A 27,055-nucleotide genomic window follows, 5' to 3' on the forward strand; every position below is an offset into this window, starting at 1 on the left:
TCACGCTGGCCACGTGACCCGGAAGTGTCTTCGGACAGCGCTGGCCCCCGGCCTCTTTGAGTGAGATGGGCGCACAACCCTAGAGTCTGTCAAGACTGGCCTGTACGGGCAGGGGTATCTTTACCTTTTTATACTAGTGCTAACTGTTCATAGGCTCGATGGATAATTTTAGACTTCAGTGAGTGGCATGGCCAAAATGGGTTTCTTCTGTGCAGATGACTACCTGAAAATTGCATTGTATATTCCATGCCAGTGTTTGGAGCTCAGCTCCATATTCCATGACTGTTTATATTTCCTGTACTTTTGTACAGCAGGCTAGGTTCCAGAGAAAAGCAAGGACACATTCCAACACTTTAAAATATGCAGAAGTGGCAATCCACATGGAGCTGTCCTTCAGGAAGCTGTAGCTAGTGCAAAATATGACTGCCAGACTGGTGAGTGGGGCAGCATACTGGGACTATGTGTCACTAATCCTGAGCTTGGATAACTCAATTGGTAGAGCATGAGACTCTCAATTGTGGGGCTGGAGCCCCACATTGGGTAAGGGATTCCTCCACTGGTTGAACTAGAGGATCCTCGTGGTCCCTTCCAATCTTCCAGCTAGCTAGCCCCAGCTGAGCCATTCCCTTCCAGTCATCCCACTGTGAAGACCATCGGCCTCTGCCTGACGTAAATCAGCGACCCGGGCTTCAAAGCCAGGGCACACTATCAGCAGAGCAAACTGCGCACACAGAATAGGTGTGAGGCTTGTGGAAGCATACTACAACTACAGATTTATTAATCATAAATCAAGACAAAGAAACATGTTGTCTCTCTCTCTCTCTCTCTCTCTCGTCGTCTCAGAGAGAACAAGAAAAGCAAAAGCTATACACAACAGAAGTTCCCAGCAAGCTATGCTGGAATGTAAACAGACATGTGACATGCAACAATTCCGCACATCTGCTCCTTAAGGTGGAATGGAAATGTCAACAAATACTAGCATACAAAGCTCTAAGGGGCTTGGGACTCAGAAATACCTGAAAGATCGCCTCCTCGAATATCAGCCATATGGATGATGCCACCCAGCCAGTTGGAACCCATGACAGGGGTTTCTCACTGGTGGCTCCCCTCATACAGAATGCCCCCCATAGTGAGTGCACCTGTCTTCATCATCATTAATTAGTTTCAAACCTTATGTCTGGCATTCACCACAGCCAAGGTGTGAAATTCAGCCTTGGGGATTTAAAACTTGGCTTACAGCACTGCTGTTCAATGGACAAATAAAGCCATTTGTTAGAAGTTAGTTCTGGAATGTATTGACCCATACAATACAGTAAATCAGCCCGCCATTTTTTTCTCGTGGCTTCTTATCAGCTGCATGCTCAAGTCCTCTTCCCACAATCATTTCCTGTGTAAAAAGCGCCATGCTTTTGAGGAGGAGCACTCTCTTCCACAAGTTGGAAGGCAGACATCTGAAAAGGAGACTCTCCTTTTATGAATAATAATAAGAAGAAGAAGAGTTTGGATTTGATATCCCGCCTTTCACTCCCTTTAAGGAGTCTCAAAGCGGCTAACATTCTCCTTTCCCTTCCTCTCCCACAACAAACACTCTGTGAGGTGAGTGGGGCTGAGAGACTTCAAGGAAGTGTGACTAGACCAAGGTCACCCAGCAGCTGCATGTGGAGGAGCGGAGACGTGAACCCGGTTCCCCAGATTACAAGACTACCTCTCTCAACCACTACACCACACTGGCTCTCTACAGAGAATAGAGAATAGAGTCTCCCTCCATGATTAAGAACCCTGGAAAACCCCACTCTCCCTTCTTGCGTGCATGAGCCGAATGCCTGACGGCAGTTTTGGAGAATTCACTGTACAGTTGTAGCACAGCAACAGGTACCCTTCAAATCTTTCAGTAGCGTTCTGGGACTGTTTCCCAAGGAGTCATCCTGAAGCAGCTGAGTGGACAGTTATGTGAATCCTTATCACGAAATGCCCTGCTGGGGGTGAGACTTTCATGGGAGAAGGACCCAAGTGATTGATCCTGCCCATGGGCTTGCAGGACTTTAAAAATGTTAAACTATGGGATAAGCCCATTGAAAAGAGGCTCCCCACAGTCATGTTTAAAGATTTCACAGCTAGACTGAAACCCCTTTGACATTTTCTGACTCCAGGATTCTGTACAAGGGATGGTTCCCATTTAACATTTTGTACTCAGGTAGAGATGTCCCAATGCAAAATACATGAGCCTCTTGTTAAGTTAGTGTGATGTGATGTGCGTGAATAAAATATGGAGAGTCTCCCTTTAAAATATTCAGAAGTGGCAATCCAGAAAGATTCAGACAAAGCTTCCAAGTATTTCAGGACACGAACCTAATTTTACACATGCATGAGCTTCACACTTAATGCTCACCTTTTATATTTAATTTCCAGGAAGCTATACCAAGGATAATGGTTTGAATCTAGAATGGGACCCATCTCACAGGTTACAAAATAGGAAGACATCGCTTCTACATAGAAGTTTGGGCAAGTCCCATAACATATGACAGTGCTACACCCATGAAATTATACACCCTACACAGGCAAAGGAGGCCTGTTCTGATCATCTACAGGTGGGATCCAAGCAGATTATTACACCCATGTTACTTGGGTGCAAGAGCTCTGGGTCTGGAACTCTGAGATTACATTACACTCAGCAGCTGTAGGCTGTGTGCACATGGCATTGTGTGTATATATTACTTTGTATTCTAGAATTGATGCAGACCAAGGACTTGTTTTTTTCTACATGGTCCACACACAGTCTTGATCTATTGCATACCTTTTGCCCCTAGAAAGCACTTCTTGGAAAACTGGTTTCATTTTAAAAAAATAAGCTCATTGCAGTTTGATTCTGCATTACGCCACAGTGTGTCCATTTGAAAACAGACATAGGCAGCCCTGACCATTGCAGGGAGGGGTGTACCCAAACCTGCCCTATGAAGTTCTGGGTTAATGTATGCAATACTGTCCAACTTTTTCAGATAAATAACAGGGACACACATCTTCTGGCATATGCTCCTGGGTGACTCATGTGGCCTGTGCTGTGATTTCACCCTACAAAAAATGTTTTTCTCGGGTCAAGATTGTGGCATGTGAGATCGTGGTACCCAAAATGGCCGTCACGATCTGCCACAAAAAAAAGGGATGTCCTGTTTTTTCTGTGACACTTGACAGGTATGTGTATGCTAGGATCTCATTCATCACTTCCTTAATAAATTTTTAAAAATAAAAAAAATGTCCAGTAGCACCTTAAGGTAAAGGTAAAGGGACCCCTGATCATTAGGTCCAGTCGTGGCCGACTCTGGGGTTGCGGCGCTCATCTCGCTTTATTGGCCGAGGGAGCCGGCGTACAGCTTCCAGGTCATGTGGCCAGCATGACTAAGCCGCTTCTGGCAAACCAAAGCAACGTACGGAAACGCCATTTACCTTCCTGCCGGAGTGGTACCTATTTATCTACTTTTCGAACTGCTAGGTTGGCAGGAGACCAACTAAGTTTGTTCTGGGTGTAAGCTTTCGTGTGCGCACCAACACGGCTACCTACCTGAATCTAGAACCACTTCCTTATTCATTCTTCGTGGGGCATGTTAAGAGGTTTGTGGAGAAGGAGTGGAAAACCTCATCCAAGGGAGGGTTTCAAATGCATATCACTGTCAGGGAACTGCCATCAGTGCTGGAGGGAGAGAGCAAAATCCAGAGGGATCCCAGAGAGCGTCCCGGGATTGGGAGAGGCAGCCCATCTTCTGGGGAAGAGAATCAGCATAGCACCGGTGGAGAAGGGGGGCATATGGGGGAAGCGGCGAGGCGGTCCCATGACTCCTTGCCGGGGACCAGCGGGGAGAGGAAGGGTCCTCCGCTGCCTACGCCCTCCTTGCGCAGAAGGCTTTCGCGCAGAGAGAGTAGGAGGAGACTAGGCGTCAAAGAGCTTCTTTGCTGGAAGAAGTTCAAGAAACGCCCACTGACGGATTCTGCCAGCGATTGAGACAGTCACGGGTGAGTGGCTGTCCGGACAGAAAAGGTTCACTCAGGCAACCCAGCCAGGTGTCGGCACCGGCTTACGCACGAGCAACCCCTAGAACCATTACACGCACATACCACACTTTGCGGATGGCAGGATCTAGAATCAATCAAGATTGGAAGCAGCATGTTGAAGATGAGTGCAAGTGATTCAGGATTGAGGAAAAACTACATTTTTCTGCTACAAATGGGTTGCTGTTTGTCATAACTAAATACATTTCCAAGAGTGTGGTGGTGCTGGTGGTGGTGCTTGAAGAGAGAGAGAAAAAACTTTTCAAAGTTACAATTCTGGCAAAACAGACTATTCTGCCACCTTTAAAAAAAAAAAATTAAATTCCAGTGGCCGTTTATTTACCGCAGGTTATTAAATCAGAATTTGACAGCTTCATAAAGGAGTTGAGCTGGAGGTCACCCATATTTCCCCACCAGCTCAGACGAGGAACCATTCGTACAATGGCTTATCTTTTCTTCACAGCCCTACAAGCTTAGCTCCAACCCTCAGGCAGAAAATCTGTGTGTTATCTATAACAGTGAATTTGCGCTTTCTTTCTAAGCCACTGCTGCCGTCACCAGCATCCTTTCAGCCACAAAGCAAGACGCAGCAGTACATTCCACACACACAATTAGCTGCAACCTTTCACAGGCATATAGACTTTCCTTCCTTTGGATGTCACAGGTGGCTACTTCTGATCTAGACTATTTGATTTCAAGGCCAGGGGATGCTTATTGTTTACCTTCCCACACTCTTGAATCCCATCTTCACACAGGAGGTCCTGCTTTCTGTAATGCGGAACTGAACTACAGCATTCCCTACTACAAGGTGCTGTGACGGCCACCAACTTGGGTAATTCTGAAAGTGGATCCATCGAATTCGTGGAGGACAAGGCTATCAATGGTTACTAGACATGATAGCTATGTATTGCCTCTGGTGTCAAAGGCAATATGTCTCTGAATAGGGGTGGTGCTATGGTCTAAACCACTAAGCCTCTTGGGCTTGCTGATCAGAAGGTTGGCGGTTCGAATCCCCACAACAGGGTGAGCTCCCGTTGCCCTGTCCCAGCTCCTGCCAACCTAGCAGTTCGAAAGCATGCCAGCACTAGTAGATAAATAGGTACCACTGTGGTGGGAAGGTAAACAGCGTTTCTGTACACTCTGGTTTCCATCACGGTGTTCCGTTGCACCAGAAATGGTTTAGTAATGCTGGTCACATGACCCAGAAAGCTGTCTGTGGACAAACGCAAGCTCCCTCAGCCTGAAAGTAAGATGAGTGCCGCAACCCCATAGTCACCTTTGACAGGGCATAACCATCCAGGGGTCCTTTACCTTTATCTTTATGTTTCTTAATACCAGTTCCTGGGAATCACAAGTGGAGAGAACACTTTTGCAGAAAATTTTGTTTGTTTGACTCATCACACGCATCAGGAGAAGCCACGAGGCCAGGGAAGCCCATCACCATGGCAAGGAGGCCTGCCCCATCCCTGTATATAATTTGAGGGGGCTGGGCTGTCCTCAGCCCCATAGAGTTGGGGCCTATGTCAGTATACAAGCATGCAAGCGGCTCCGTAGGATGGAAGACATCAAGGCAAGCCACATACTGTATGGCAAATCAAGTGCATGTAAAACACATATATGCCCTGTGTTGCACTTAAAGGTAAAGGTAAAGGTACCCCTGCCTGTACGGGCTAGTCTTGCCAGACTCTAGGGTTGTGTGCTCATCTCACTCTATAGGCCAGGAGCCAGCGCTGTCCGCAGACACTTCCGGGTCACGTGGCCAGCGTGACAAGCTGCATCTGGCGAGCCAGCACAGCACACGGAACGCCGTTTATCTTCCCGCTGGTAAGCGGTCCCTATTTATCTACTTGCACCTGGAGGTGCTTTCGAACTGCTAGGTTGGCAGGCGCTGGGACCGAACGACGGGAGCGCACCCCGCTGTGGGGATTCGAACCGCCGACCATGCGATCGGCAAGTCCTAGGTGCTGAGGTTTTACCCACAGCGCCACCCGCACTTAGAGGACATTAGCCCGTTTTCACATCTGGGGGCAACCGAGGCATGGCAATGTGACCAGCTCTAGATTGGTCAGAGCATTCATGAGTAGAAATAACAATTAGGTAGCAAATGAAAGAGTCTCTGGTTATATGTAAAGGGCTCATCGCTGAGCAATAACAGCTTTGGCCTCCCACCACACTTCAGCATAAAAAACAGAAATTAAGAACGCTTCACAAAAAGCAGATTTCTCACATACACCACTCCTCACATTCTTATTATGCTACTGTCTCCCTAGGAGAATCTAATCCCTCCATTATTTAGACAACAATAAGTTATCGGCTAACTAGCCAATACAATACGTCCTATGAAAGAAGCGTTTCTCTCAGCCCTTTGTTGGGGTTCTGTCAGGATTTACACTGGCCAAAAAAAACACAACAAAACCTAAAGGCAAGACTAGAGAAAGTGTCTTTTTGAGGCTTATTTACTTCGAAATATTGAAGTAGTATTTACCATAGAGTGTAGGAGCAAACCAAAAGCACAGTAATGGTAGCTGTGATAAGCAAAAATGCATTTCAAAAGCTTTCAAAGAAAACTTACCCAAGTGATCATTCTGAGCTGGTGGAGTAGAGAAGAAATCAAAATACAGTGGTACCTCGGGTTAAGTACTTAATTCGTTCCGGAGGTCCGTTCGTAACCTGAAACTGTTCTTAACCTGAAGCACCACTTTAGCTAATGGGGCCTCCTGCTGCTGCCGCGCCGCCGAAGCACGATTTCTGTTCTCATCTTGAAGTAAAGTTCTTAACCCGAGGTACTATTTCTGGGTTAGCGGAGTCTGTAACCTGAAGCGTATGTAACCTGAAGCATATGTAACCTGAGGTACCACTGTACTGTAGTAAGGAAGGAAGCTTCCTGTCCCAGTGAAGTATTGGTGGGAGGACCCACACTCTAGATGAAATCCCTCTATAGTCATATGATATTTAAATGGCAACTCTGTGAGGGTTAATGAAGTGAGGAGCTAAGTTCATTCAGCATTCCTAAAACAATGGACTATTAATGTTACCAAAATTCCTGACTGTGATCTGACAGTAATACAGTATTTGTTTCCTGGCATCTCCCAAACCATAGATTTCCTTTCATGTTCCAGTACATAACACTGGGAAGCTCCCTTCCTTTGACCCCCATTGTCTTTCAAGACTACTTTGGATTCTAGTGACGCCCCAAAATATTCTCTCACATACATCATAAGCAGAAAGTGCTAACAATGCTACCTTTACTAGCTAGGCTTCCTCTGAACTCCTTATCTGAAGCACCTGACCTGAGTTTGTGAATGCACTACAGGTGTGTGTTGTAAAGACAATCTTGTTTGCAGCTCCCAAACTCTGATTTGACAGAAAGATCAGATAGCTACAAAGATAGGTAAAAGAGCAGAGACAGAAAGTGATGAGATTGAATCAAATTTAAGATGAGAATCCATCTATCCCATCTTTTCATACTTCCCTTAATAAATTCTACAACTATGATAGATAAGTAGCAGTAATAATGGAAGATCTATTAGGCAGGCTGCTTGCATAGCTTCAGTCTTACAAGGCTCAAGGATGTGCAGAATGCCGCAATAAGAATATTTATGCAGGGGTGCATAGGCTTCTGGGACAAAAAATGAATATATTTTTCTCAAACATCAATCATCATTGTTATCAGCTTGCCTATTCGCACCTCTCTTCTGCCCTTAATTTGTGTCAAAATTGTACCAGGGCAACCCTGTTTTCCAAGATCAAGAATCCTCAGTCACTTAGTATGGAAAGAAAAGCAGCTCTCAGTCTTTGCTGGGTGACTTTTCTTTACCACAGAACAAGTAACAGTAAAATGTTCAGAGGAATTTAGAAGCAGGTTGTACACAGGCAGGATTTGCAGTGGAAGCCCAGAATCAAACTAGTCTAAATAAAAACAAAAACAAAAGAGAAAAATATATATGGGGGGACAGAGAGAGGAAAAAAACAGAGAGTCGTCTCTCAAAGGTAGATCTTTTCTTAAAAATATAAAGCGGTATAGAAATGAAATAATAATAATAATAATAATAATAATAATAGATCTTAACACTTGTCTCACGCATAAAATGGTGGACCCTCCCAGCTCTCACCTGGGAGCTTTCCTTCCTTCTACCAGACTCTCAGCCTTCGGGATTCTTCTACCAACCTTCCATCACTTCCTGTGTGTATAATCCTGAGATCCAGCTCTTCTCAGTCTTTCTGCCTCACAAACAACTACAGGCTACTTGGCTTTGATCTCTCACACATCAGCCCCTAGCTTTCCTGCTCTCCACCCCCCCCCCCTCAGCCCACTTAAAGGTAAAGGTACCCCTGCCCGTACGGGCCAGTCTTGACAGACTCTAGGGTTGTGCGCCCATCTCACTTAAGAGGCCGAGGGCCAGCGCTGTCCGGAGACACTTCCAGGTCACGTGGCCAGCGTGACATCGCTGCTCTGGCGAGCCAGAACCGCACACGGAAACGCTGTTTACCTTCCCGCTAGTAAGCGGTCCCTATTTATCTACTTGCACCCAGGAGTGCTTTCGAACTGCTGGTTGGCAGGCGCTGGGACCGAGCAACGGGAGCGCACCCCGCCGCGGGGATTCGAACCGCCGACCTTTCGATCGGCAAGCCCTAAGCGCTGAGGCTTTTACCCACAGCGCCACCCGCGTCCCTCCCCAGCCCACTTAGTGGAGGAAATAAGGGTGAGTCACCTCCATCTATCACTTATGTCTTCTTGAGCCATCTTAGCACCTATTGAGACACTTCTGCTGAATCTCATTGGCAATCATTAGTCTTTTGTCAGGTCTTAAGAGGTATTGCCTCAAAGTACCCCACAGTGATTGCTCTAAAATGGAAAAAAAAATCAAGAATCATAAAGCAGTATGGGGGGAAAGTCAAAAAGCATAGAGTGGTATGGGAGCCCAAGAGACCATCTTACACCAAACCACCGCAGAAGCTGAAAACATTGGCAATCTACTAGTGCAGGCACCCCCAAACTTGGCCCTCCAGATGTTTTAGGACTACAACTCTAATCATCCCTAGCTAACAGGACCAGTGGTCAGGGATGATGGGAATTGTAGTCCCAAAACATCTGGAGGGCCAAGTTTGGGAATGCCTGTACAAGTGCGTGTATTTGTGATGCCCAAGGGAACCGCTTTAGCTGCCACCAGCTTGTAAAAGGGAGTAAGAACCCAAAAGCGGTGGGCTGGGAAGGGGAGAAATGTATAGGAATGGGAACATTTGAAGTATACAAATCAAGGTTGGGAAGGATAAAAGACAAGCAAGGCAGAGACACTGTGTCTGCTCAACTTTCTCCGTTCATTGGCTGCTTCGGGAATGCCACTGGACTGTTTGCTGTTTGTATTGGGCCCAGACTGGCATTTGTCCAGTTAGACCATCTGACTACTCTCTAGTGTTGCCCTTGGGACTGTGTGCTCTATCAGGACTTACCTCTGCGAATGCCGAAGTTCAGGACACCTGAGCTCTTGAGAAAGGACTCCTCACAGACTTGGCTGCTAAATGGACACATTGCTGCTGACACTCTGCAGAACGCTGTCACGTTAATGAGGTCTTCCCTTGAATTTCCCATAAAATATGGGAAAGCTGCATCAAATCATAAGGACTTGCTACTTGGTTGTTTTTGTCAGAGAAGGTCATTGCTCCTCCAAGTCACCCTGCTTCCTATGCACTGTTTCCATAGCCTGGTGTTTCTCAAACTTGGGGCTCCAGCTGTTTTTTTGGACCACAACTCCCATCATCCCTAGCTACCAGGACCAGTGGTCTGGGATGATGGGAACTGTAGTCCCAAATAAGCTGGAGGCCCAGCTTTGGGAGACCCTGCTGTAGCCCATCCTTCATCACCTCTTGTGGAGAAGTTTCTGTGGTTTCTTTCAGATGGGCCACTCTATCAATCTACATCAGGCCTACACAGCTTGTGATCCATCAAGCCCAACACAGCCTACCAGCCCACTGGGTGTTTGTAAGATTTTCTGTTTTTTATTGCTTGCTTGGGACTTCGCAAACTGAGGACGGGCCATTAAGCACCTGGCAGGTCACAATAGATGAGATGCCTCCAGCTTGGCAGATGACAAGTTGGACAGGCCTGGCCTGATTTACGACGGCATGCAGGCAGTTCTTTTAAAATATCATGTTAGCCTCATAATTCCTGCTTGGCTGGAATGCTGGCCTTCAAACAATTGCTTTGTCACAAGCTGCATTAAGTTTAATGGACTTGTATCAGTACTGGGCTGTGGAGATGAGGCTGGATGGTTTTCCCTGCAGGCCAGTGCTCTTGTTGGTGCCTCTGTCTTTGGTTTTTATAACTCAATGCATTGGGAATGTGCCAAGGGCTGCTTCCACCTATTCCTTCCTCCAGACTCATGCTTGACATTGCCCATGTTGGCAGAGTAGCCAAATTTCAGCTAGGAAGCCAAATCAGGAGTAATACTGTCTTAATTTCAAGAAAAATGTCCAAACACTTGTCAAAATACTCAAAAACATTTACTTGCAGAACATATCACTCATACCCTCCAACATTTCTCTAATAAAAATAGGGACGTCCTATTCCATAATAGGGAGGCGGGTAGCGCTGTGGTCTAAACCACAGAGCCTAGGGCTTGCTGATCGGAAGGTAAGCGGTTCAAATCCCTGCGTTGGGGTGAGCGGGAAGGTAAACGGGGTTTCTGTGCGCTGCTCTGGTTCTCCAGAAGCGGCTTAGTCATGCTGGCCACATGACCCGGAAGCTGTACGCTGGCTCCCTCGGCCAATAAAGCAAGATGAGCGCTGCAACCCCAGAGTTGTCCGTGACTGGACCTAACAGTCAGGGGTCCCTTTACCTTTTTATTCCATAATAACAATTTTACTATTTATGCCCTGCCCATCTGACTGGGTTGCCCCAGCCACTCTGGGCAGCTCCCAACATATAGAAAAACATAATAAAACATTAAATGTTTAATAACCTCCCTATGCAGGGCTGCCTTCAGATGGCTCAGAGGTTGGATAACTCCATACCCTCCCACATTTCTCTGATGAAAATAAGGGTGTCCTAAGGAAAAGTGGAACATTCCAGGATCTAATAAAAAACCATTTATGTAAATCCAGGACTGTCCCTGGAAAATACGGACACTTGGAGGGTCTGATAGCTGAAGAAGAATATATGCAAAGTATTTACATTCACATGCTTATCCAAGTATGGGCTTTGTTTTTCTGAGTTGAAGATTACAGCTTCTTCCTTAAACATTCAAAGAAATTGTGTCTTTCTCTCTTTCCAGTACTTGCACTTAGCCTTCTGAGTATGACCCAGCTAGGCCACACAGGTTCCTTCTGAGCATAGCTGTCAACTTACAGATTTGAAAATAAGGGACCAGCAGCCTTGCAAATAAGGGATCAGAAGCTAAAATAAGGGATTTTGCTTAGCTTATACAGAAATCCGGCACTCATGGAGCCATGCTGCTTTTGCTGCCACTGACTGTGTTTTGCAGATGATCCTAAGGCTCTACAACTCCGATCAAATAAGAGTGGCAGACAAAACTGATGAATGACGTCGAGATGGCAAAGCTTACAGGTAGAATTAGAAACCAGGTAGAGGACCTCTTTAATAAAGAATGGGGAAAGTTTATAATTTAGTTGAAAAGCTATTGTAAAGAGTTACATACATTGGTAGGATTGACAGAAAACTTGTAGTAAAAATTTGAACTATAGATGGACAAATGATTTATAAAAAAGAGTTATGAAAGGGATGCAGAGGGGGAAATCACTACATTAAGATGCTGCACTGGCTGGAGGGGATGCTAAACAGCACGTCAGGGCTGCCGTTGTCCTGGGGCAAGGAGTTCCATCGGCCCTTCCCTGCCCGAGAGAGAGGGGGGAGGGAGGGAGAGAGAGAGAGAGACTCTCGCCCACGCTGCCCGCCAGCCCGGCATGAGGCAGTTGCAGCGCCGCCCTTCTGCGTCCTTCCCCATCCCCTCCTCTTCCTCCTCCCTCAGGCCACCTCCTCAGCCGCTGCCGCCTCCGGCTTCCCCTGGCAGCGCAGTGGAAGTCTCCCAAGAGAGGGGCCGCCTGCCCACCCGCCGCCACCCATCTCCTCATGATGCGCTCCTGAGGGGGGAAAGGGAGAGACGGAGACACGGCAGCTCGTGTACGCGCTCTCTCTTGCGGCTAAGCACCCCGAGCCGCTGCTTCCCTCCCGAGCCGGGCGAGCATGAAACCCAGGAAATTTAAGGGACATCATCAAATAAGGGACAGCAGCGGGACACGGCGCTGGGATAAGGGAGTTTCCCGCCAAATAAGGGACGGTTGACAGGTATGCTTCTGAGAGGTTTCCATTTAACAGGCCAGACATTGAGTTCCGTTTGCCATATGAAAGCGAGTGGACAAAAGGACCCAGGAGAGGATCGGGCAGAATTAGGTACCCCGTTTTGCCTGTATGTTTAAAGGTAAAGTGTGCATTCTCCATTGAATGCCGTAGGATTTGCTTCTGAACAGATGTGGGAAAGGATTGAGGTGCAAATACTGCATTTCTGTCATCACCATCATACATGTAAGCGCTTCACATTCAACAGTCCTGCAAAGCAGGCTAGGAACTGATAGTCCCCAATGGGGGCTGGTGTCCATTGGTACTGGTAGGGTGGAACGAGGACTGGAACCACCACAAAGTGGCCTATCTCCATATAATAGACTAAGAGACCAGCCTGAGAAATAGTGGCTTATTCAAGGTCACCACTGAGGGCTTCCAGCTCAGGCTTTTAACTGCCACAGTACCTAAAAATAAATCTGACTGTTTAAAGAATGATGGTGTATTAACATATTCTATATGTGCTGCTGCTTAACATAGTCCAATTGTGTACCTAGAGCGCTTTCCTGACAATTGTAATAAGGGATGATTGAAAGTATGGAGAAACCTGTTTAGTTTACAAATTCCACACACAGTCTGTTCTCTCCTTCCACTGCCCCTTGGCATGACACAGCCTTGGCTTTGCCTTCTTTGGAGGCGGTCAAATACTGCTTACAACAGCTCTGTGTGTCACCTCCAAATCTTCTGCGGCGTGTTGCAGCGGCATGCAAAATGGCAACAAACTGTTGGTGAAAAATGATTTAGACAACCTGTGAGGAGAGAAGGGCAATAAAGCCGATGCATTAAGTAGAGCAGACATTCCTAGCCAAGTGCAGAACGCCTGCCCTTTGTAGAAGCCTGGCTGCAAGCATGTAGATCAGGCATGAAGAAGCAAGCTCTCCAAATGCTGTAGGACTCCAACTCCCATCAGCCCCAGACAGTATGGCCAGTGGTCAAGGATGATGGGAGTTGCAGTTCAAGCACTGGGAAAGCCACTGTTTCCCCAAGCCTTAGAGAAGAGAGAGAGAAATCATAAAGACAGCTATAATCATAGGTGTAAGGGACACGGGTGGTGCTGTGGGTTAAACCACAGAGCCTAGGACTTGCTGATCAGAAGGTCGGCGGTTCGAATCCCCGCGATGGGGTGAGCTCCCGTTGCTCGGTCCCTGCTCCTGCCGCTGCCAACCTAGCAGTTCGAAAGCACGTCAAAGTGCAAGTAGATAAATAGGTACCACTCCGGCGGAAAGGTAAATGGCATTTCTGTGCGCTGCTCTGGTTCGCCAGAAGCTTCATCATGCTGGCCACATGACCCGGAAGCTGTACACCGGGTCCCTCGGCCAATAAAGCGAGATGAGCGCCGCAACCCCAGAGTCGGGCATGACTGGACCTAATGGTCAGGGGTCCCTTTACCTTTACCTTTAATCATAGGTGTTGTTGTGGGGAAGTACATGAAACACATTGAGCACTTGTGGGTGTAAGCACTAGAGAAGTACTGACTATGATTATCAGAGTTCCTACTGAATCTGAGGAAACCCAGAATATGTGGGTGCATTTAGACAGCAGAACCCCTTTCAGTCTGGTGGTTTGTACACTAGCCGGGGTGGGGAAGGGTGTCTCTGCAGCTTTTACAGGTTTGCCCAGATCCCTCAAGCCACTTGCACTTTCCACATGCAGAGCTGTGAACAGGTGACTTAAGTAGTGAATGTTGACAATTGTAATGACCTGATAGGCAAGGTTTCCCAAACTTGAGCCTACGGCTGTTTTTGGACTACAACTCCCATCATCCCTAGCTAGCAGGACTAGTGGTCAGGGAGGATGGGAACTGTAGTCCAAAAACAGCTGGAGAACCCTATTTAGGGGAAAGTAGGCAATTTCCATCTGACCATCCCCCCCCCCAACAGACCCTGTTGAATGCACAGCATCTTGGGATCCAAAGACATTCCACCTCCACTATGGTCCATTTCATGAGTATCTTTCAAGTGTTACACTCAATGGAGGGAAGGGAGTAGGGTTCTGCATGCCTTTCCCACTTCCAGATGCTACATTTTCAGTTCAATGTGTTATATTGGAGGTTGGATTTTATTCCTTTCTAACTGCAATGTCAACCAAGTTTCCCAAGTCATATCAGGGCCCTCACAAATCTTCATGTCCATCACTCTGCTTTCCTCTACTCTATTCCTATGCACAATATCTCTATAGTTTTCTAGATCTCTGTTTCTCTGCTCTAATCTTTGCAAGGAACAGGTACTGCCTACACTTTACCTGTGGAAATCCCAAAGCAGCTTACAGATACAAGAGAGATACTACAACCAATTCCAACAATCACAATCACCACCATCAGGACTTTGAATGTCGTTTCAGCAGATGGATCATATATTGCGCACCTTACAGAATAGTTATATGAACACATATTCTGAAACAGCAGCCATTTCAGATTCAACACTATCTGATTTGTCTGACAAATAAAGTATTAAGCCATAGTTTGGGGGGGGCATGGGGTGAACAACTTTAAGGACTCTTCTGTCTCCACCTCTATTTTTACCACTTTGAATTAGCGATGAGGAAATCTGTCAATTTGGGTTTCTCCCAGTTTCTCATTTTTCCAAACTTTAGTCAAGTCCTCCACATTTCCAAATCAGTTTGGGGTAGAGTGTGTGTGTGTGTGTGTGTGTGTGTGTGTGTGTTTAAAGAAGTCCTCGTGAAAACTCACCAGCAAATTTCTCCTATGGTACACAGTTTTCTAGGCAATTCTGCCTAAGATCCATATTTTTGCAAAGCAATTTTCCCTGAATATAACACATGACTAATGTATGCGTTTTCACACACACTTTCCCCTGGCATATGCATCTTTGTAGACATTGCTTGGCTAGAGAACCGCCCTCCAAAATCTGGAGAGTTTTGAAACAGCACATATTTGTTGCTAGATGTTGTATTTTGGTGTCTTGATTTCCCTCCCGGCAGCGTAAGGCTGCGTAGATTGCCTTCCCCTTCCCTCTTTTATCTGCACAAGAAGCCTGTGAGGTAGGCTAAGCTGTGAGTTGGTAGTTCAGACACCAAAGTCACAAAACTGCACATCCTTAAGAGTATTCCTTGCTTTTTACTATTTATCAGGTTTGGCAAAGATTTGTTCCGTTCCGTTTTGGCGTTCTGCTGTAAATACCGGGACAATGAAACGTTGCAGTTAAAGCAAGGAGGCTGTTTTTCTAGCTTTGTTGCATGATCTGTGAATGACATTACATAAGAACATAAGAAGACCCTGCTGGATCTGACCAACAGCCCGTCTAGTTCTCAGAATGGCCAAGCAGATGCCTGTGAGATGACCACAAGCAAGACCGGAGCACTATAGCCCTCTTCCTCCCTACAGTGTCAGGCAACTGGTATTCAGAAGCAAACAGCTTCCCACTGTGAAGGCAGCTGTCATGGCTGGTAGCCTCTGGTAGCCCTATCCTCCATTAATATGTCTAATCCTTTTAAAGCTACATGTCCTCCAACATTTCTCCAATGGAAATAGGGATGTCCTATTCCATAACAGCAACAGCAACAACAGCAACATTATTTATACCCTGTCCATCTGACTGGGTTGCCCCAACCACTCTGGGCAGCTTCCAGCATACAGTGGTACCTCGGGTTACAGACGCTTCAGGTTACAGACGCTTCAGGTCACAGACTCCGCTAACCCAGAAATAGTACCTCGGGTTAAGAACTTTACCTCAGGATGAGAACAGAAATCGCATGACGGCAGCAAGAAGCCCCATTAGCTAAAGTGGTACCTCAGGTTAAGAACAGTTTCAGCTTAAGAACGGACCTCAGGAACGAATTAAGTTCTTAACCCAAGTACCACTGTATATAAAAACATAATAATTTTTTAAAAAAACTTGCCCTCTACAGGGCTGCCTTCAGGTGTCTTCTAAAGGTTGTATAGTTACTTATCTCCTTGGCTCAGGGGTCGCATAGCTCCATGCCCTCCAACATTTCTCTGATGAAAATAGGGCCATGCTAAGGAAAAGTGGGACATTCCAGGATAATATCAAAAACCAGGATAGTTTCTGTAAATCCAGGACTGTTCCTGGAAAATAGTGGCACTTGGAGGGTCTGAAGCCATCCACATTGGTGGCCATTATTGCCTCCTGTGGAAGTGTACTCCATAGTGTGAGGCCTGACATGCATTTGTATATTGCTTTTCTGTCCAGGAGTTCAAGGTTGTGTGCATTTTCCTCCCCCCCTCCCCTTTTATATTTGTAACAACCCTGTGAGGTAGACTAGGCTGAGTTAATATACAGCGGTACCTCGGATTAAGTACTTAACTCATTCTGAAGGTCTGTTCTTAACCTGAAACTGTTCTTAACCTGAAGCACCACTTTAGCTAATGGGGCCTCCCGCTGCTGCTGCGCCGCCGGAGCACGATTTCTGTTCTCATCCTGAAGCAAAGTTCTTAACCCGAGGTACTATTTCTGGGTTAGTGGAGTCTGTAACCTGAAGTGTATGTAACCCGAGGTACCACTGTATGTACATAAGCAGCAGATCTTGTCAACAGATTGCTGCAGACGACAAGTAAGAGTGGGCCTTGAGGAAATCCTGTTGGCACCACGGAGTGAGTGCATTTAGGACCACAGCCAAAGATGAAGGCTTATCTCTAGACCAGGTTTCTCAGGCCCAAGTCGGATCAAGTTTCTCAACAAGGGTTTACCCTCTATATTGATTCTTACCTTTCAATAAGAACTTCCAAAGTAACTTTCATGATCATCTTTCATAGTATCCAATTTAGCCCTTCGTCCGGCTTTCCTATTCCCTGTCTATTTTACTGAATTGCTTCATTCCCATGCAATTTCATAACTGATTTAGCTGTTGCGTTACACGTACAGATTCATTTTATGTACCTTATATAATAGATTCATCTTCAGGCTGATGCATCAACAATTCGAGTTAAGCCAAAACCTATTTATTTAAACCAGTAGCCATGATACAAATATAGAAGATTAAATCCAGGTATTGTATCAACTACACAGTGAGCCAGACTCCCCTAGCTAATACTCTTTGCTTTTCCTTTTATTCATCCCTAACTTAGGAACCTTGTAGTATAGAAATGAACATATAGCACGGAAAAGAATGAAACAGAAATAATTCATCTCCTTCATCCGTACATCTCAAGCCCAATAAAATGATCCACAAGTCCTCTTTAAAGCGTTCCTATCTTAATCTGCCCTATCTGAGAAATATATGCCATTTTATGTTCAAAATCCAACACTGAAGCCGTCACAGTATTTTATTTCTATTAATGACATTTGTATTAACAGAGAAAGTTGTCAGAGCAAAGAGCTCTCACACATCCCCACCTTGGGGAGGTGTCAAAAATATCAGAAGTACAACATCAGTTCACAGGTGTTTGTTTTTTTAGTATATATATTAAAAATCCTCGGCTTTGTTTTATTCCTGTTTGTACTCATTGTACGCATCCCACTGACTTTGATGGGGACAAACAGCCCCTGAAAAAGTTTCCCAATGCACATCTCCAGGGAAATCAGAACAGCTCGTGTTCAGCAAAGGACAAATCATCATCATCGCCACCGTATAATCAGGAAAATCCAGAACTTACCTTTAAAAAAAGACAGGAACAAGGATGCCCAGAGGTACAAGCCGGAGTAGACGAAGCCCAGACACCGCTCTGTGAGCATTGTCAAGCCACAATTAGGAGTCTAGGCAGACACCAGACACCGTGAAGGAAGTCTTCCTGTCAGCTCTGAGTGATGGAGAGAGTCTCTGGCTAAGAGGGATCGCAATATCCAGCCAGCCAGTTTTGCTACCGCAAAAGAAAAGGATATTGGTCCAAGTCGCACATCACTGTTTATTGCTGGTAATAACTACATCTAAGTGCCAGGGACTTAATTAAGATTGGAAGAAGGGCTTTTTCTCTGTGCGTCTCTTATTTCCCTCACAAGCGCTCTGCACCTTTGCTAGTGACAGACAGAGGGGGAAAGCAGGAGCACGGAAGCTAATGTGTGCGGGGAAGGGGGAGGAGAAGGAGAAAGAAAGGGACATTGCTGCCTCTGAGAGATTTTCCACATTCCCTCTCTCTCTCTAACAGTAACTCTGGGCCAACACGTCAGCAGTGTTTTCTACGCTAGTATGAGAGTGCCTCTAGAGTTACATGCCAGGCAGTGCGAGACGAGAGCGCCGCTCTTTTTCCTTTTCACGGTCGCTGATGGAGCAATTTTCAGTCAGGGAATTACAGCATGACATTGTTTGCGACCTAATGTTGGAAGAAGAGAAGTCTAGGGAGGAAGTTGTTGCCCGTTAACAGCCGTAGGGTTCGGAGCCTTAAGAGGAATCTGTTGCACCCCACAACACAGACTTTCTTTTAGAGGCTCCCCAAAGAGAAAAATAAACCATCTTTTTCAACCGTACTGCCTTTTCCAGAGATTGCTGCCTTTTATTCCCTGTTCCGGTCCTTTTTTATGGCCCCAAGATTTCTCTGCAAAATTCGTCTTAGCATTCCAATAAACAAGACAACACAAAAATGTATATCCCTGAAGACTTTCTTTACCCATTACATTTGGATATATTTTTTTCTCCAGATCACCAAATTAGGAACATAGGAAGGTGTATTATATTGAGACGTACCACTGGTTCAGCTAGAACAGTATAATTGACTAGTAACAATTTCCCAGGCTTTCAAGTAGGGGACTCTCCCGGTCCTCATCAGGAGATAATGGGAATTGAGCTTGGGACCTTTCGCATGGAAAGAACCTGCTCAGCTATGGTCCTTCATGTCATGCTATGTCATAACTTCATGTTATGACTTTTACGCATACCAGGACTCTCATTGGAACATCCCCTTGCACATGGTCATTCTCAGGGTGCACCATTTTTGCAGCGAATTCTTGGGCAGTTTCATACAGGGGCTTAATACAGTGGAACCTCGAGTTACGGGCCGTCCTCCTTACGAATGCTTTGGGTAACTAACCCAGAAGTAGGTCTCCTGGTAGCGAACTTTGCCCCCGGATGCGAGTGGAAGTCTCGCACCGGCAGTGGCGCAGCAGCAGCAGGAGGCCCCATTAGCGAAAGTGCACCTCAGGTTAAGAACGGTTTCAGGTTAAGAACGGACCTCCGGAACTAATTAAGTTCATAACCAGAGGTACCACTGTACAGTGGTACGCTTCAGGTTACAAACTCCGCTAACCCAGAAATAGTACCTCAGGTTAAGAACTTTGCTTCAGGATGAGAACAGAAATCACACAGCGGCAGTGTGGCAGCAGTGGGAGGCCCTATTAGCTAAAGTGGTACCTCAGGTTAAGAACAGTTTCAGGTTAAGAATTGATCTCCGGAACAAATTAAGTTCTTAACCCGAGGTACCACCGCACTGAAAATGGACCATACAGGTATCACGAATGGGACATTGGCAACAGGGGTGGGTTTCCCCCAGAAACAATGCCATGTGGACACTGTAAAAAAAAAAAATTGCATGTCTGTGGAGCACCCTAATCCACAACAAGCACCCATGTGGAGTACAATTCTAATCCCCGCTGATGGTGATGGGTGGTGGTGGTTAGAGTGGTGTCCTGGTGCTGTTCCACTGGGAGGCCCCCGCTACGTCCAAGTGTATGAAAAGCTACAGGTGGTAGTGTGAAAAGGCCCCAAATGGGGCGTTTTAGAGGTACAGTGTCAACAGCTTTGGTTCTGCTTAATTAAACGCCCTCAATTCCTTTAGAGCCCAGTCCTCAGGCCCTTCATGCCAGCCTGGTGCTGGCCTAGTAAAATGGAAGGTAGAACCATTTTCTGCCTACTCCCACCATGGCCAACAAGCCTGTGAGACAACAGGAGTTAGAGGGTGGCAGCGTTATGCAACCCTCAAGCCAAGGAGATAAGTAACTATACAACCTTTAGGAGACATCTGAAGGGGAGGGAGGTTTTTTGTAATGTTTAATGTTTTATTATGTTTTGATATCTGTTGAAAGCCACCCAGAGTGGCTCGAGCAACCCAGCCAGATGGGTGGGATATAAGTAAAATTATTATTATTATTATTATTATTATTATTATTATTATGATGTACTGAAGTTCTCACCCTGGGCCAGCAGGGGGATACTGTAGATAGTTATGCAAATAGGGGATCGAAAGTGATGTTCAGTGATTGGATAGTTTTAGAATGTTGTTACAGTTACGATGTACTGGAGCTCTATATAAGCTGGCTGACTGAACCCTTCAGTTCAGTTCTGTTCTGTTCTGGCCTGTGAATAAACAAGAGCTGTTTGAAGAATCGCTGTGTCATCTGATATGTTCACCCACAACCTAACAATGATTAAATAGGATGTCCCTATTTCCATCAGAGAAATGTTGGGGGCATGTATTCATCACCTCATTCTTCCTGGGCACTTACAATTTCTCTCTGATACCCCAAACTTCCTTGAATGCATTTTTACCTAGAAAAAGGGAGGTCTAAATTTTAAAAATTAACTTTACTTGATCATGAAATGGCCCTTCCCTGCCATTCTTTTTGTGGGTCCACGCAGCATTTCCCCCAATGTGATTTCCTACTTCTTTCTCCCTCATATTAGCGGTTTTCAAACTGTGTTCTAGAGAAGTTTCTTAGGGAGCACTCTATGAAACATGAATTGGTAACAATAGACAACCTTCCATAAAATAAAGCTTCTCTGACTCAGTGCCCTCTCTCAATCTAAAAAATACACAGCACAAAAGGGAAAGGGATTGGGAGGGAGGAGGAAAAAACCCCAAACTCTGGCCCTGCTTTTTACTTACAGAGTTCTTATAAGGACCAGCTGGAATGGAAACAGGTGAGGAGGAGTGTGTGATTTCCACAATCAGGAGCAGCAACACATAGCTGCACTCTTATGGTAAGCACAAACTTGTCAGGGTTGCCCGCCTTTCTATATTTGTGTTATGCCACACTAACCATGGCAGCCATTTTGTGTTATTCCACATACTCAACGTAGCAGTTGTTTTGTGACAGGTGCCCCCAACTGTCTCTCAAAGTCCAAAATGTGCCCACAGGTCTAAAAAGATCAGTGACTCCAGTTCCAGTCATTCACAAGTCACCCATGGAAAGTCCATGTGTGGCAGTAATTCAATTTTTATTACACCCTATAGGAGAAAGACACCTAATTAAACCAACCTACACCATGACCATCTCTGCAGTAAGCACCCATTTGTTAATAGATTTGATTGTTTATTGCAGTAGAACATTACTAATAGAGTTACTCAACTCTATGACCTTCCAAAAACCAACTGATCTGACATCTCTTTTCCCATTTAATTTTTAATAGCCGGCTTTTGTCATCATAATATATTACGAAAAACGGCACTAGCAAATGAGCCTCTGCTATTGATGCTGTGCTGGGACTTCAGTCTAACCCGACAGTAATCATAATTAAGATTATAATTCTCATTTTCTGTAGAGACATCATGGCAATTAAATCTATTCAGGGAGTAATTATTTTTCTTTTTTTATAAAATGATTTCTCTCTCTCTCTCTCTCTCTCTCTCTGTGTGTGTGTGTGTGTGTGTATGTAGGCTAACAGCAAAAATATATTTCATCCCTTGCTATACTTTTTAACCAGTACCATTCACCAAGAAGGTTAAGATCTTAAGTGAAATATGTATCTGTCACTTTTAATCAAGCTTACCGTTGACAATGTGTAAGCAGAGAATGTGAAAACAGGGGTATGAAAAGAAATACTTGTTTTTCCATCCATGTTCCTTGCCAATGTTCAAATCATCGTAGATAATATTGTTTTCTTTCACAGCCAGTTCACAGGGTCCTTTCTCAGCCATGTGATCTAATATTTATATAAACATATACATTATGACCCTTTATTCTTATAGATTACATTCTATTACACATTACAATTTCATTCTTAGTTAGCAATTAATATATTATAATTGTCAGTACTGTAGATCAGTAATGTTCTTTAGAGGTTTGTTACATTCCGTCTGTTTTTATTTTATGCTCTGTTTTATTCACTTATAAACCACTTTGGATACTTCTGTAAAAATATGAGATATCAATAAGAAGTGAAATTGATTTCCTTTGAAAGGAGGATAGCCATTTGTGTGGGAAGCTGCCTTAGTCTAACTCAGACCATAGATTCATCTCGCTCAGTATTATATATGGTGGATTTCGAAGGGGTAGAGGAACCAGAGACCAAATTGCAAACATGCGCTGGATTATGGAGAAAGCTAGAGAGTTCCAGAAAGACATCTACTTCTGCTTCATTGACTATGCAAAAGCCTTTGACTGTGTCGATCACAGCAAACTATGGCAAGTCCTTAAAGAAATGGGAGTGCCTGATCACCTCATCTGTCTCCTGAGAAATCTCTATGTGGGACAAGAAGCTACAGTTAGGACTGGATATGGAACAACTGATTGGTTCAAAATTGGGAAAGGAGTATGACAAGGCTGTATATTGTCTCCCTGTTTATTTAACATATGCAGAATTCATCATGCAAAAGGCTGGGCTGGATGAATCCCAAATTGGAATTAAGATTGCTGGAAGAAATATCAGCAACTTCAGATGACACAACCTTGATGGCAGAAAGTGAGGAGGAATTAAAGAACGTTTTAATGAGGGTGAAAGAAGAGAGAGCAAAATATGGTCTGTAGCTCAACATCAAAAAAATGAAGATCACAGCCACTGGTCCCATCACCTCCTGGCAAATAGAAGGGGAAGAAATGGAGGCAGTGAGAGATTTTGCTCTCTTGGGCTCCTGATCACTGCAGGTGGTGACAGCAGTCATGAAATTAAGACACCTGCTTCTTGGGAGAAAAGCAATGACAAACCTAGACAGCATCTTAAAAAGCAGAGACATCACCTTGCTGACAAAGGTGCATGTAGTTAAAGCTATGATTTTCCCAGTAGTGATGTATGGAAGTGAGAGCTGGACTATAAAGAAGGCTGATTGCCGAAGAATAGATGCTTTTGAATTATGGTGCTGGAGGAGACTCTTGAGAGTCCCATGGACTGCAAGAAGATCAAACCTATCCATTCTGAAGGAAATCAGCCCTGAGTGCTCACTGGAAGGGGGGTTCGCCCCAGGTGTCATCACTGAAGGGGGTGACATTCGGTGTGCCACCTGCCCACAACTCCCAAGCCTACCCCGAGCCGTTGGAGGAAGGAGCGGAGCTGTGCCACCTTGCCGGTGGTCTCCCCCCTTCATTTTGACAGCTTGGAGGAGGCTTGGGAGTTGCAGGCGGGCGGCACACCGTTGCCCCCCACTCCTGGACTGCTTCTGGGGGGGGGGAGCCTCCTCTAAGCTGTCAAAGGGAAGGGAGGAAGGCTGCTGGCAAACTGGTGTAGCTCTCTCCCTCCCTGCCCCCCAGCCAGGAAGCAGCCCGCTATGGGTGGCTCGCTCTACCCTCCATGGGCATCTCTCCCCCTGGGACGCTCACCCCATCCACATGGCCCTGCCCCCGGGTGCACAGCATGTGCACCACTCCAGGTGCCAAAGCAGCTAGCTACCCCGGAAGGAGGAGAAGGAGAAGGAGGAGAAGAAGAAGAGTTTGGATTTGATATCCCGCTTTATCACTACCCTAAGGAGTCTCAAAGCAGCTAGCATTCTCCTTTCCCTTCCTCCCCCACAACAAACACTCTGTGAGGTGAGTGGGGCTGAGAGACTTCAAAGAAGTGTGACTGGCCCAAGGTCACCCAGCAGCTCCATGTGGAGGAGCAGGGAAGCGAACCCGGTTCACCAGATTACGCGTCCACCACTCCTAACCACTACACCACACTGGCTCTCACACTGTGTCCCCCACCAGCGGTACTCCTCCTCCTCTAACACCCCATATCCCACTAAGCTAGAGTTATTGGAAGGAAGGCCAAGACATTGACTCATACAGAGACACAATGTCTCCACAATGAAGTGACTGAATGAGCCAATCAGACACGATACAGAGATGCAGCAGGATTGCCGGCTCTCAGCCGAGACTGATTGGAAAGAGACAAGGCCAGACTTGTACACAACGACAGAGACGTAAGGGGCGAGTGGATGCATCAGCTCCCAGGGAGTGAACTGACATCTAGATCCACACAAAATCTAGACTTCCATTACTGAAAAAGTGGTTTTGAGTTCAAAAGTGTCTGTTATGAAACATGTTGCGTGGAGTGTCAGCCTGGTAATGCACCGAGTGCCATTTCTGTAAGAGCTGACAGGACATGATGTGAAAAGCCTGCTGGGAAAGAGAAAACACAAATGTCAATGCCAAGTAACTGCACTTTGCGAGAAAAGAATGGGATGTGTCATAAGCAATTGTTCCTTGAAAAGGGAAAGTGGATTGCCTTTGTCCAGGCAAAGTATCTGCAACAGGCAGGTGTCGTGTAAGAGTCTAAGGCAGATGGAGCAACCAGGGAGATACAGGAGCAAAGTGAGGAGTCCCTGGAGCGGCACAGCCAGCAGTGGCAGCAACAGCAAAGGGACAAGGACCCCTTGCAGAGATTGTTTACAACAGGGAAGTGCAGGCAAAGCTAAGCCAGTGAATAGATCAAAAGAGGAATAAATCCTATTGCAGGGCAGGGCGGCTGAGAGAGGTGGGCAGTATTTGAGGATTTCAGTTTTTGTAGCCAAGTACACTAATAATAGGAACCTGCCTAACACAGAAGTCTGATCTTAGGACCTCTTATTTATGAGCATAAGAAGAGCGGCAGAATCAGGCTAAAAGCCTGTCTAGTCCAGCATCCTGTTTTCACAGTGGCCAGTGAAGTGGCCACAGGACGCCCTCAAACAGAGTCTGAGCACAAAAGCAATCTCTCCACATGTCATTCCCAGCAAATGGGACTCAGAGGCTTGCTGCCTCCCACAAGAAAGGTGGAGCATAGCGATCATGAAAGTGGCTACAGTGGTACCTCAGGTTACAGGCGCTTCAGCTTACAGACTCCGCTAACCCAGAAATAGTACCTCGGGTTAAGAACTTTGCTTCAGGATGAGAACAGAAATCACACGGTGGCAGCGGGAGGCCCCATTAGTGGTACCTCAGGTTAAGAACAGTTTCAGGTTAAGAACAGACCTCCAGAACGAATTAAGTTCTTAACCCGAGGTACCACTGTATAACCATACGTGCTGCCGTGAAGAGAAATCCAATTATTCATTTCAATACAAAATTCAGTAACAAAGCTCTGGAGACTTTGTGATATGCTGATGTGCCATTTCACTTATCGCATTAAAACACTTGTTCTCCAAAAGTTTGCCTTCTCTGGGCATGTCCACCACAAGTTCTTTTCTCTGCATTGCCAGGTGTTGACAGGTGTTGTAGACATGGACTTGGACAGGGAAATGGAGTGTGAATCTTGGAGTAACCTGTGGGGCAAGTTTCCCGATATACCCACCTCAGCCAGCATCAAGGAAACAACGCTGAAGATAATGCAGAAACAGTACATGACCCCATGTGGAGAACTGAATTTAAGGTTGGGGGAGGATGTGAAACAGTGAGAAACTGAAATGGACATATTTTACCTTCCCTATCTACCACTGAGTTAGGGTCTTCTCATCGGAATGTGGGAGCAAAGGGCAGGTGGGAGCAGCAGGTCCCAAGCTCAAAGACAAAAACTAAAGCAATCCTGCCCCAGCTTATGTGACCCAGCTGGCCAATGCAGATCCTCAGTGGCAGATGCTGTGTTTGGCTGCTCTTTCTGTCCTCCATATTTACAGTCTTTATCAGGCCATAAAAACATTAGGTGCATTCAACCCCTCATGTTCTGCCATGCCCAATTCCGAAGGTTGGCGGTTCAAATCCCCACAACAGGGTGAGCTCCCGTTGCTCGGTCCCTGCTCCTGCCAACCTAGCAGTTTGAAAGCACACCAAAGCGCAAGTGGATAAATAGGTACCACTCCGGTGGGAAGGTAAACAGCATTTCCGTGCACAGTTCTGGTTTCCCCAGAAGCAGCTTAATCATGCTGGCCACATGACCTGGAAAAACTGTCTGCGGACAAACACTGGCTCCCTCGGCCAGTAAAAAGAGATGAGCGCTACAACCCCAGAGTCGTTTGCGACTGGACTTAACAGTCAGGGGTCCTTTACTTTTACCTTTATGCAATCCTAGCAGGGGACTTCTACATGCTGTAGTTTTTTGGTTTTTAATATATTGGATTCAGAGCCAACCACTGAGAAAAAAAGGTACATCGGCAATGTTCAAAATATATTATTCTGGAGACTGGATGATCCTCAGGGTCCCTTCCAACTCTGCAGTTCTAGGATTCTATGATGTCTCCTCCTGAGGCCTGGATAGCTTAGTTGGTTAGAGCATGGTGCTGATAACACCAAGGTTGCAGGTTCAATTCCCGTATGGGGCAGCTGCATATTGGACTAGATGATCCTCAGGGCACCTTCCAACTCTACAATTCTATGATTCAAAGTCCTATTGAAAACAAATTTCCGTACAGTAGCTGGCATGAAAATTTCAGGAAAGAAATACATAAAGGTTCCCCCATGGATGCAAAAGGCAAGAGCAGAGAGAGCCAGGAAACAAAGCGGCAGATTGAAGGCCATCTGCTGGAGTATCAGAGCTCATGCCACTTGAGGATATCAATTCTCTGACAGCAAAATATGGCTGCTTGTTGCCCAAGAGTTTCACGCAATGTGGTTTCTGGCCAAGGGCTGGCTCACACAGGGCCATCTGGTTAGGGAAAGATTACGTGGCAGTTTGTGGCAAGGCATCCACCACCCCAGACAAGGTGTTCAT

At 45.8% G+C, this 27,055-nt stretch overlaps 1 protein-coding gene across 1 annotated transcript in view; it reads right to left on the reverse strand.

Annotated features, from left to right (window-relative positions):
• Positions 1-18,466, reverse strand: part of LOC310667552 (neuronal acetylcholine receptor subunit alpha-7-like) — a 107,985-nt gene extending 89,519 nt beyond the window's left edge. Inside the window, exon 1 of the mRNA XM_083420188.1 lies at positions 17,967-18,466. Within this exon, the coding sequence (XP_083276314.1) occupies positions 17,967-18,045 (79 nt within the window). The 5' untranslated portion in view covers positions 18,046-18,466. The remainder of the gene's footprint in view (positions 1-17,966) is intronic.
• Between the last annotated feature and the right edge of the window lie 8,589 nt (positions 18,467-27,055).

This window comes from Podarcis tiliguerta, assembly GCF_965153285.1.
Source record: "Podarcis tiliguerta genome assembly, chromosome: 17".
Classification (NCBI taxonomy): domain Eukaryota; kingdom Metazoa; phylum Chordata; class Lepidosauria; order Squamata; family Lacertidae; genus Podarcis; species Podarcis tiliguerta.